This window comes from Myxocyprinus asiaticus, chromosome 44 (assembly GCF_019703515.2).
Source record: "Myxocyprinus asiaticus isolate MX2 ecotype Aquarium Trade chromosome 44, UBuf_Myxa_2, whole genome shotgun sequence".
In the NCBI taxonomy this organism is placed as follows: Eukaryota; Metazoa; Chordata; class Actinopteri; order Cypriniformes; family Catostomidae; genus Myxocyprinus; species Myxocyprinus asiaticus.
The window spans coordinates 22,414,278-22,426,951 of record NC_059387.1 but is presented as its reverse complement, the minus strand read 5'-3'; the positions used below and the strand labels follow the sequence as shown (position 1 = coordinate 22,426,951).

General features: G+C 37.9%; 1 protein-coding gene across 3 annotated transcripts in view; it reads left to right on the top strand.

Moving 5' to 3' along the window:
* The window catches only part of LOC127434765 (catenin delta-2-like), a 426,842-nt gene that overhangs the window by 316,771 nt on the left and 97,397 nt on the right, over window positions 1-12,674 (top strand). For all 3 annotated transcript variants that reach the window (XM_051687724.1, XM_051687723.1, XM_051687725.1), the window contains one exon: window positions 4,499-4,712. In XM_051687724.1, coding sequence (XP_051543684.1) covers window positions 4,499-4,712 — 214 coding nt within the window. The remainder of the gene's footprint in view (window positions 1-4,498; window positions 4,713-12,674) is intronic.

The following is a 12,674-nucleotide window of genomic DNA, read 5'->3' as shown; positions in this document are numbered from 1 at the left end:
TATGGCCTTCCTGCTTCACTACTGGCCAAGTGCAAAGGCAGCTCTTTCTCATCTTCAGCTGGCCACTATTTATAACCGGTGGCTTCAGCAATGCTCCCCAAGTCTGTCTCCTGTATAGCCTGCCTCTGGCTAAAGTTCAGCTTTATCAGCCCTTTTGGGTTGAAAATCTAATCCGTCAATATCCATTTGTACGTGCACTGTAGGGTTGAAAGGAAGAGCTCATATGGAGGGACTTCCGTTCGACCCACTCTAGCCTCTAATTGAATATCTCGGTATCTCCATTACTTCAGGACGATATAGTTACCATTGAATTAGTCTCACATTGCCAGACCTTTTGCTGTACACACTACAGCTTACTCTGGCCAAGAACCGCCCAATTATACATTAAGAACCATCCGACTGGCATCGTTCCTACATGCTGTTTAGGGGTGGATGTATTTGAAATATGTTACACTACAACAACAGACAATCCACAGTGAATTTTTTGTAATTATTTTTTTTTCTTTTTTTTATGGTGCAGCAGTATTAATTATTGTGCAGAAAACACACTGGAAAAATAGCAGATAATGCATAAAGACTAAAAGTACAATACAGAAAATAAGTGCACTATTATAAAGACATGACTGAGAAAGCAAAGCAGAATGTACAGTACTGATCATGGATATCTAGTTGACTTGTTGCTGAGTGCCAAAAAAAAAAAACCTGAATAACTTTAAAAGCATTGATTTCACTAACCTGGCAAACGTTGGCAAATCCAGTGAATATTTCATCATCAAACTTGTTTGTTGTATCAACTCAGTACCATTTAAACACAACTTGAAAAACAAAACAAAACTCACCATTAAGGTTAACCTGCCCTTAAGGAATCTGCATAAAACCAGCCAACCAAATGAGTGCATATTAGATTAGATTAGATTACTAGATTATGAGAAAGTGTTTTTCAGTTTTGTGTGCAACATGCATCAAATTGTTAATGTACAGTCTGTGGTTATGCTGTCTGAGGCTAAGGGTGCTTTCACACTTGGTTCGATTGCTTGGACCGAACCTGAGTTTGTTTCCTCCCCCTTCCGCTGCACGTGCTGGTCTGTGTTCACATCATATAAATTGGGTCTGAACAGTGGTCCGATTACATCATCAATGTGTGTACAAGCGGCAGCTGTTTACCACTGTAACTAGGTAACTCAAGAAGATGTCACTGTGTTAAGTATTCCAGTTTTTCTCTTTGGATTTACCATGAAAACTTGCCATTCACAGAACAACACATGTGTTTGTCTTCCGAGGATGCATTGAATGTGCAATGATTTGATGAATATTAGCGTTTGTCTGCCACAAGCCTATGGATGTGTTGCAAGAGATGTGAAGAATGTGAGCTGCTCTCTGAAGGCGATTTATTTGGACACAAGCTGGTAATGAGAAATGCATTATACCATAATAATTGCGATCGTGAGCCTGCATAGACGTGAATTATACGTCATCACAAGTGGTTCACTTCCGCGATTTGGTACGATTGCATTCATATCAGCAGCGAACCATACCAGAGTTCACATGAAACGTACCCCAGACCACCTTATCAAGCAGACCCGGGTGCGGTTCCCGGGTGTGCACCCAAGTTCGGAAAACAGCATTCAAATTATCCAAGCGAACCGAACTTTGACGTCATTCGACCCTGGGTGCGCACCAAAAGTGCTAGTGTGAAAGCACCCTAAAACTGAATTAACATTCTAGCTACACTGTGTGCAATGTAAAACTGTTCACCTCACAACGAAACGGACACGATTAGTTCACCTGCATTGCTTTTGATTTCCATCATTGGTGCCAGTCAAGTCAAGGTCTATTCCTCTAGGATAGATCTATTCCCGCTCTTGCAGGTGGGGGTGGGGAGTAGAGGGAGTATTTTTCCTCTGTTGTTTTTTCCCTTCAAAATATCTGTTGCTTTCAAAAAGTCTGTGATCACAATAATTTATTATGCTTCCATGTTGTGTTGCGTTTTGTGTACTGGGGCTGTATTTTTAAAAGTGAGACTCTCAACACATGAATGACATTAAAGCTGGAGACACTGATCTATAATGATGCTCATGACTGTCTGTTTCTCGGGATGAGCTATGCTTTTGTTTTGTTGTCAGGTGTGTTTTGAATATTCATGCAGTGCATGCGCTACAGATGAAAACAGGAAGAAGCAACATGATTTATCCACAGGAAATATTATCATCATATGATCTAGTTCATTTCTTGCCTTAACTGATGTTAAAGGCATAGTTCACCTGAGAATGAAAATTCTATAGTCATTTATTCGTCCTCATATCGTTCCAAACCTGTATGACTTTCTTTCTAAGATACGGTACAATATGATGCAATACGACGCGTCACGTGAAGGAGGAGGCAGGAAGCTCGTCATTGTTTACAAGAGAAACTTGTGCCATTCACAAACCAAAACAGTCCAAAACAATTTCAGAACAATATAAAATAAATTTAAAAAAACTATTTCCAAATAATAATAAAAAAAAAAAAACAATGTAAACAATGACGCGCTTCCTGACTCCTCCTCCACGTGACACGTGACCTTACCAACGAGCTTACGTCATCCCTCTCATGAGCGCACGTCACAGAGATGTACGGAAGTGAACATTTGTAGTTAAAAAGTATATAAATATTGTTTTGTTTCTAAAAATAATCAATCGTTTGGGTTCAGAAGAACTTTATTTGTCGACTGGAGTCGTGTGGATTATTTTGATGCAACCAAAATATGCATTTTGGACCGTCAAACAATGGAGGACATTCACTTGCATTGTTTAGAGGAGAAGGCCTGAAATGAAATCCTAAAAGTCTTAAATTCTGTTTTGATGAAGAAAGAAACTCAGATGCATCTTGGATGGCCTGAGGGTGAGTAAATTATCAGCAAATTTTAATTTTTGGATGAACTATTCCTTTAAGTGCCATGAATAACACTAACATAAATGCAAGCTTTTGCAGAACCCTTGATGTTGGACAAAGAAACTGGTTTGTAATCTCCATTTGAGTAAGTGTCAATGTGAAACCATACTCCTGATCTGTAGTGGTGTTCTTTTCAGAAGCACATCTGCCAAAACTCGGGCTCCTGTTCTCTACTCTGTACTCAGCTGAAGCTAATGCAGCAGGTTATTGTTTTTGCAAATTGACAGCAGAACAGAAAATAGGAAATTCATAGTGCAATCACTTTATAATTTTGCAGATAGGCATAGGTGTTACTATCTCTTAATAATTTAGTTCTACTGGTTTTATGTCAAATCACTTAAATTGCCTTTGGCTCAGCATGCATTTGCCAATAAGTGACCAATGTAAGACTAAAGAGCTGTCAAATAATGTAAAAGGGAGATGCTGTGATAGTTCACTGATTTTCTTACATTTATTAAAATTAAAATTCTGTCATCATTTACTCCAAACCTCTAAAGTAGATCCACACCTCTACGATTTTCTTTTTCTCATTTAGCATGATAGGAAATGTTATTTTGGACTAGTTTTATGATGCTTTTTCCTTTTTGGAGCTTGGAAGTAACATTCATTCACTTTCATTCACTTTCATTATATAGAAAACAGCAGCTCAAACATTCTGCAAAATATCTTCTTTGTGTTCCACAAAAGAAAGAAATTCATATGGGTTTGGGATAACATGAGGGTGAGTGAAAGATGACAGAATTGTCTTTTATGGGTGAATTACTCCTTTAAAATAATGGCATTGGTTACTAAGATGTGAAGGCTGTGGGCAACTTAATGTCAGTCAGTGCAGGGCATTTTTCAGGAACACCTGACTTATAGTGCCATCTCAGATCATCTTATGAACTTCGCTGGCTCTAATTGACTTTAGTGTAGAACAGAAAAGCTGTGTTGATAGAGATTTTGTCACACCTCTCAGTCTGTTTATCTATTTGAAATGTGATTCATTCTCCGGCTCTCTTTAGTATTGATTTTTCAAATACACTGGTTATGGATTCAAAGCCTTCTGTTAGTTCATTTAATTTGCCCTCCAAGTGATATCATGGAGTGACGCTAAACTGTTTTGCTGTGTCTTAACACAATTTCAGAAGAATGATGAAACTCTCTGTTGAAATAAACTGAATCCAGTTCATGCTCTTTATTTAGTTTTCCCTTTCTAGATGTTTTATACATGTGAGGCAGCGCTGCTGCTGCTGCTTAGGGAAAGGTTGGTTTCAGATGACTTTCCATGATTTCAGGCCACGGCGGGTCCACAATGTACTCAATGGAATTCCTTCTCCGATCAGTTCAAGTTGAAGTTCAAATAAAGAGTTCAAGTTCAAAATGTGAATGTGTCTAACATGAAAGAATTTTTAAAGCCCTTTTCAGCTCAATGGTGCCATATTTTCTCTAGTGGACAAAGAGGGAATGACAGTGAAGAGAAAATGCTCTTCAAAATAATTCTGAATTATACCAGCATGTTGTTACATTGCAGGTAGCATACATGCTTTTCAAGGTTCATCACTGTCTTTCTGTCTGTTTCTTTCAGATACGGAGGCAGGGTGGTATTCAGTTGTTGGTGGACCTGTTGGATCACAGGATGGCTGAAGTACACAGAAGCGCATGTGGTGCCCTGAGGAATCTTGTTTACGGCAAGGCCAATGATGAGAATAAAATTGCTTTGAAGAGCTGCGGTGGAATCCCTGCGCTGGTACGCCTGCTGCGCAAAACCTCTGATGTGGAAGTCAGAGAACTGGTCACAGGTAAGAAGAGTTCCTGTAGCTCAACTGGTGTAACATGGCACTAGCAACACCAAGGTCATGGGTTTGATTCCCAGGCATCACACATACTGATTTTATCTAAAGTTGCTTTGGATAAAAGTGTCTGCCAAGTAAATACATGTAATGCACAATGTAAGAACCCGTGCAGCCTCATTTCTGCTGGCTTTGACACATGCATGTTTTTGCTTTGAATTATATCACAGAAAGTGCCAGATCAGTTGGCTTATTCTCTCTGTAGTCTATATAGTAATTAATTTTACAGCTTCAGTCTCCTGTTAAACATAATGAATGAGGGCATCTTCACACCTAAACCAGTGAAGCCACACAGTTAAGTGCAAAGTGGCTTTGATATGGTTGCAAATGGACAGGGATGTGGAGTAACTTAATTATGTGAACAGTGACCCCAAACGTGCTTGTCTAATGATATATTTCAAAGGACGATGTGTTTGAAACTTGTCTGAAATTTTAGCTTGGATCTTTTAAGTCTATCCTTGTATTATTTAGAGAACAATGGGCAGTGTTTGAATATTAGATGAATTCTTTTCTTCTCTGGTTTAATATTTCCAGGCTGTCTCGACAGTAAAAGGCTTTGCTTTTTCTCTAGAACTGCACAGTCATGCAAAGAATGCTTAAGATAGACCTTTTTACAACTAAGTCTTTGAGGATGTTCAATCTGAAATTGGTTGCCAAGTATGTTTGGATCACCTTTTTGTGTGTTGCAATACTGTGTCAAATGCACCAGATTTGTCTTCCAAAAAGACAGATGCTTTTTTTTCTTCACCTTTTCTTTTTTCCTTACCTTTCAAGGATGATATTCAGAAAGAGATATTTCACTCAAAATAAATCATCTGCCAAAAAAAAAAAAAAATCATCCCCCAAGGCTTTGCATTCCCAAACATGTTTGTAAATTGTTTGTGTGTCGGAATGGATATACTTTGGAACTGAGCCATGCTGGAAATGCCTACTATGCACTGAATTCAGATTAACATATAAATTAAAAGCAGAGCACACAGGGCACTTAGAGAGGCAGCCTGTCACAAATTAATCAGCAAGCTGGAAGCCTAAAAGCCTGTGGCTGCCCAGATGATTCTCAGCTTCTCAATCTCAAGCACTGAATCCGAGTCATGCTTTGCTTGCCTGTTTGACGCTGCAGAAATGGGCTGTTTTTACATGAAGAAGATGCCAGATGGAGCAGCTGCCAGCACCCAGGCCTGATGGTCAGGTGTCCTGACAGTCTGCTGTGCTGCTGGCTGCTGCTCTGCTTCAGAGCCCAATGAGGCTTGAGCAGGGTTTCTCCCAGAAGAGGAAAGCTGATAATGAAAGAAAGTGAGAGTTGGAGCTGTTTACACTAACAGGAACAATTTGGAAATTTTCTGATCTACAAATATGTGAGAAATATCCAAATTAGGACTGGCGATATACTGTATCCAATATCCAATATATTTTAGTGCTGTCGAATGTGTTAACTCAGTGTGATCAATTATATAAAAAATTATGTGTTATTCCAGTCCCCAGACTGGAATATAGAATATTTCTACAATCTGAGCAATTCAACCTTGAAGTACCACCTGTTTTCAGCAAGGGGCATTAAGCGAAACTCCAGCTGTATAGGCAACGTGCAGCTGTACAGATAACAAATCCACATTTTAGCTTGACACTAGCAACAGCAAATGATGAGAATGCGTTATTGCATTCAAACACATCTGGACAGAGCACAATTCTGAGATCTGGAGATCTGTTTTTCTAAGTTTCAAACTACGTTTAACTTGACACAGCCACCTAAAAACACTGTGTTTATGACATCATGCAACCAAAGTGAAACGCTACAAAATGTCCCTCCAAGGAATGTGTACATGGGTGCGACCTTAAGAAAGCCCTAATAATAAATCTATCTCAGACAGATTGACGAATTCAGTTGCAAAATTGATTGCTGTGGACTGTAGGCCAATGATAACTTATGTTCAATGATATGGAAATAAAACAATATATTGCATTCTAGTTTTTATTTATTTATTTTTTATTTGTTGTCCTTCTCAGCAAATATTTATTTATGCAATTATTGCAAATAATTTGATTAATTAATCAGCATATCATGTTTTCAAAATTTTAATCGATTGACAGCCCTGATATGTGTGTAATGATTTCACTGGGGATATAATATTAAAGGAATATTTCACCCAAAATTGAAAATTCTGTCATAGTTTACTCACACATGATCCACATTGACTACTCATATGATACCTTTGGGTACTTTTTAAGTTTTAAAGTGAGTCACTATCAGTTGCCATTGCATTAAAAAAATGGAACAGGATATTCATAAAAAATTCTCCTTTTGTGTTCCTTATCAGAAAGAAAGTCATACAGGTTTGGAATGACATGAGGTCTAGTAAATTATGATAGAATTTTCATTTTTGGGATTTTAATTCGAGAAATTAAAGGACATTAAAATAAATATTAAAGAGGCCCTATTATGCTTTTGGGGATTTTACCTTTCCTTTAGTGTGTAACAGCTCTTTGTGCATGTAAAAGGTCTGCAAAGTTACAAAGTCCACGCAAAAGGGAGTTATTCTCTCCCACAGACAACACTGCTCAAGAACTACAAGAAACGGGCTGTTTGTAGTCCAGCCATTTCTTCCGTAAAATATCTTCGTCACTATGTAATACATTTGCATAATGCCCACCTAAGGGCTACTTTGGCCCACCCTCAAACAAACGTAGTTATAGCCGAGGCCAGGATGAGTTGGGTTAGTGTTGTCGCCATGTCGAGAAGACGCTGTTTTCTTCACTGCGAAAGCAAAACCTCTTTGTTTGGACTTCCAAAGGCAGACGAATTGAAGTATCAGTGGTTAAAATGTATTTTTACCACTATTCCTCAGCAGTACAACCACAACCAATGCCGGATTTTCAAGACGGTTACTCCTGAAAGATGGTGCAGTTCCCACTTTGTTGGGACAATCTGGCACTTCAGGATCACAATCTGTTAGTACGCTTGATTATTTGTCGATTTATCTGCTACAGAGAGTTCAAATGCAGAGTTTTGTGTTGTAGCTATGGTGTACTGCTGTAGGCTTCTGCTAACCTGCTAGTTAATGTTATTGTGTTGAAATAGTTTTGTTAATCAGCTGCGGGTCCACTTTTACCTACAATTGTGTAGAATTATGCAGATTGTTTGTAGTTCTTACTATTATCATGAATAGTGATCAAGTATGGAGATGGATTTATTTTTACAAATGGTCATTTTATGTCTGCAATCCACGGTAGTGCTTGGCTAACTTGCTATGTAATGTTATTGTTTTGGTACGGGTTTAATATTCAGCTGTGGGCTTTTACCTAAAACTGTGTAACAAAGTAGTCAATCTCAAGAGTCTTATATAATTATATAATTACAAGCTGTAATGTTATAGCCACTATCCACAGTAGTCCACAGCTAACTTGCTCACTAACCAGGAGTAAGCCTCTGTTCTCTGTTCATGTCTCGGGTGAAAAAAGATGCACTACATGTCTTTTACTTGAAGCTTTGTTAGGTTCACAATAATCAACAGTGTACTTGTAAGAAAGCTACAAAATTAAAATTTACCACTGTGAAATGTCCTGCTCAAGTCGTGCTTGCAAAGGTGGTTCGGATCGATCAGCTTGTTCTTCCTAACTTTCATTATTTAATTCATTATCGGATTCGGGCTAGAGCTAAAACCGACGCCATGGTTACCCCTGTTACAATAGTGTTTACAGAGCTTCTCACGAAGCCTCGGGAGCTGAAACTCAGTTATGGTAAGGGGCGTTACATTTCCGACACACACTCTTCAGGGTTGACCAATCACAACAGACTAGGCCAGTTGACCAATCAAAGCAGATTTGGATTTTTGGAAAGGGGGGCTTTAAAGAAACAGGAGGTAAATCAGAGCATTTTGGCCAGAGTATGAAGAGTGGGGAAAAGAAATGTACGGTATGAGAAAAATTTGTTTTTTGAACATTAAAGCATGTAAATCTATTCTAGTAGACCCCCAAAATAAAATTATGAACCTGTAAATTAGCATAATATGGGCTATTTAAATATAAAAAGCATTGTTGAAAATGAAAAGAAAAAGCATGCCTTGATTATTTTAACTAGATGTTTACTGTATTTTGCTGCATTAAAAATGTTAAGACTTTACTGAAAACTTTTTAAGATATTTCACCCTTTTTCAGGCAAAAAGATAAATCATGAGATATACAGTATCTTGAATACCAGTAACCTAAAAAATATTATCTATATCACCCATCCCTAACATGCTCAGTAACTAATGTCTCTGCAATTTAGATTTCCTCATTTGGGACCACGTTATTTTGTGAAATCAGTAATGACTTGATTACATGTCAGTTATGAACATTTTACATTGAAAAGCAGTTTGTGATGTGCGTGCATGCTAATACATGTTTTATGAAAGGATGAATTGTGAAGCCTTAACTGGCCTTTTATCATGCATCCTCACTCAGAACAAAGTATATATCTTATTTTGACATAGATTTCTTAAAAGAAGTACTACTGGCTCTACAGTGCCAACAGGAAAGATACATAGAGGCTTTGTGAGCTTGAGCATGTTCCTTTATGAATCACATGACTGTGAAGAACAGATGGAATATTGGTCTACAGGAAGCTAGCAAGAAACCCAGACAACAGAACATCCCCCGAGAAACTGTCTGAATCCTTTGGCAGCTAGAAGTGTGTGAATTTGGCTACACAGTGCTGTCGTATGCTGAAATTAGGGAGGATTTTTGCTTTGTTAGCCTAATTCCTCTTATCTCAGCTTCTGGTGTTTGTTTTCTGCTGCAGTGCTCTAGCATACAGCTCTAATGACTGTATCAGAGTTTGTCATCTTATATTTAAAGCAATCTGTAAGTCTGCAACTTTATTTTATTTGACTTTATTGCGTGTTGTTGTTGTTGTTGTCAACTTTGGTTGATTTCAAATGTATTAAAGAATCTGTGGTTATTCTTGCAAGCAAAGCTCTGCCACGATGCTAGGATTTTGTGGGTGTTGCCAGGGCATTGCTTTGTAGTTGCTAAAGTATTAAGTGTTTTTTTTTAGTACATTCCTATATATGCATTTTCTAAGGTGTTGCTTGTGGATGCTTACTAGCCCAAGTCAAAAGAGCGCACACACCCATGTCTTTATGATATTCTGGTCCATGGATATGGCCCAGGTAAGTCTGTATTCCTTAAAAGAGTAATAGCACACCTCTCCTCAATATGCCACATGTATTGCCATAACATTTATGTCTGTAGCACAAATGTTGTGAAACAGGGGTTTGTAGTTTGTTCCTAACCCTAAATATGAGCAATAGTAATAGCAATGCTTGACCTATCAAGCACCACTAATTAAACATTGTTTTAATGCCATAAATGTACATTATATCAATTGGTTTACCATAACATTGGAGGAATTTAACAATTTCTATCTGTATCCACTCCACACAAGGACATAGTGAAAGACACTGTCTGTTAGTTTGTCTGCGAGATTTTTCCCTCCATACAGTGAGAGACCCTGGTGAAATGAAGCAGTCTAAATCTAGTCCTGTGTTCTGCTGGCGTGAGATGTGAACTTGGTCAATGTCACCACTGACGGCAGATATGTCCTTGTAGTGCTCTAGCAAGAGCCTTCCTCAATTTCTCTTTCTTTCTTTCTTTCTCTCTTGCTCTCGTTCCCTTATGAGTCGGTCTTTGATTAGATACCCTCTCAGTTCAGCAATCAAGTTTATTCTTCCATTCCCAGAGTGCATTATTTTGTCAAAGACTTAAGAAAGTGAAAGTTAAATGAAATTGAATGACAAAAGGCTACAGTATTTGAAGTGAGTGGCAACTATAAAAAGTTGTCTTACCCCTGACTTAGCCCCACTCATGGGGAGTTGACATTATATACTTTTTGTGTAGCTGACATGCCCTGTGGCAACACATGCTGTATGCCATCTAAACAACTTTAATGTCATTTTGCAAATTCTTTGCTAATTAATATGCATGCAGCTTTTTTAACTTTATATTAATTGAGAGACTACATGGAATATTTATACATTTGGAAATTCATTAGTTACACTGCAGGACCTTTTAAAATGAAGTAGTGAAGACAATAAAGTGCTGAAAAATGGTGTCCAGTTACAGAATCTGAGACATACACTTTCACCTATATATTCATATAAATTTTAACCTAAAATCTTGATGATGATTTAAAAAGAAGTCCATGGACACATTATCCATCAACTACCCACATACAAGCATTTTAATTTTAGCATGGACATATTCATATTTTTACTGCATGTGTGCCGTTGTTATAATAACATTAAAAAAGGAATTTTTGAGCTCATGGTGTGAATCCCATTTCTCTCCTAGGTGGATTATTACTAATAACCTCTGTGCTGTAAATGTTAATAGTTGCATAATCTACCTGCTCCATTAGGCATGACCACCCTGGTTTACAAATACTAAATGTCTTACATTACCCATCTACAGCTTGTAGTAAAGAGGCGGGGGGCTCATCAGTACAAGCGCAATGAACACTTTTTCACCAGCACTTGCAATCAGCCCCAGACAATCCTCCCAGGCTCTGGAATAAAGGGCTTGCACCTAATGACTGTGTGTGTGTGTGTGTGTGCGTGCGTGCGTGCTAGAGAGAAAAAAGCAGGCAAGGTCAGCGTCATCAACCATTCAGCTGCCACCTCGTCGTACTGACTCATGATGTGCTTAGTTCCTAAAGAAGGGAGAGAAAGAGAGAGAGAATTGGGCAAAGATGGAAAAGATAAAAAAAAAAAAAAGTTAAATGAAGAAAAGGAAAAGTTTGGTCTGACTCATTTTGTGAGTCTTACGTAAAAAACTTGACAGTGGCTGGGTGTCTGGACACATAGAAGTCTAAGGTTGCCTACAATCTATAGGGTTTCGTATGTGCTCTGTGATTTATCATCTTTGCTGTTTTTAGAGTTTGTCCTTCATTCTGACATCAGCTAATTTCAAGATTTTCCGTAGTGCTGAGTGACACAGAGTGCCTTTTAGCAGAAAGCTGTTCACATTTCTCGCAGTACCAGCACCCCAGTGAGGACATTCATTCAGCACAGCAGGAAGTGAGATTACGCCAAACTTTGGTGTATATACTTACAGGGATGTTTGAATGTCATTTGCGTCCTATCATTATTTACATATTATATGCAAGTGAATGGTGATCAGACCTTTGTAGCTCCAAAAATCACATACAAATTTGGTTATCATTCACTTGTGTTGTATGGACCTACAGAGATGAGATATTCTTCTAAAAATCTTTGTTTGTGTTCTGCTGAAGAAAGAAAGTCATATACATCTGGGATGGCATGAGGGTGAGTAAATGATGAGAGAATTTTCCTTTTTGGTTGAACTATCCCTTTAACCATAAATAATTGCACTTTTTTAAAGGAATAGTTCATCCAAACATGAAATTCTGTCATTTTTTAGTCAACCTCATGTTGTTCAAACCTGTGTGCTGTATTTTTTTCTGTGGAACACAAAAGTAGAATGTTTTGAAGAATCTCCACTAAGCTCTTTCCACACAATGAGTGTCCACATCTGCCATACTACAAAAAGGACAAAAAACACAAAAAAAGTATAATACAAGTAGTACACATGACTCATGCTCTATTTTCCAAGTCTTCTAAACCCATATAGCATTGTGTGAGGAACAGACGAAAATGTGTGTTGTTATTCCAACTTAGTCTCATAGAATGAACTTTATTCAAAATAAATTTGTTCAAACTGATCTTTATTTGCTGCGTTCTAAGTTTTGCCGCAGTTTTCTGGTGATAGTAACATTAGAGGCGCCACAACAACTGTGCATTTTATTCACTTTCATACAAATCAGAAAGAAAATGGATCATTATGACTTTATGAACACATATTTTTTGCTCTATACTCACACACTGCAATGTTATGATATTGAAACACATTCACTCT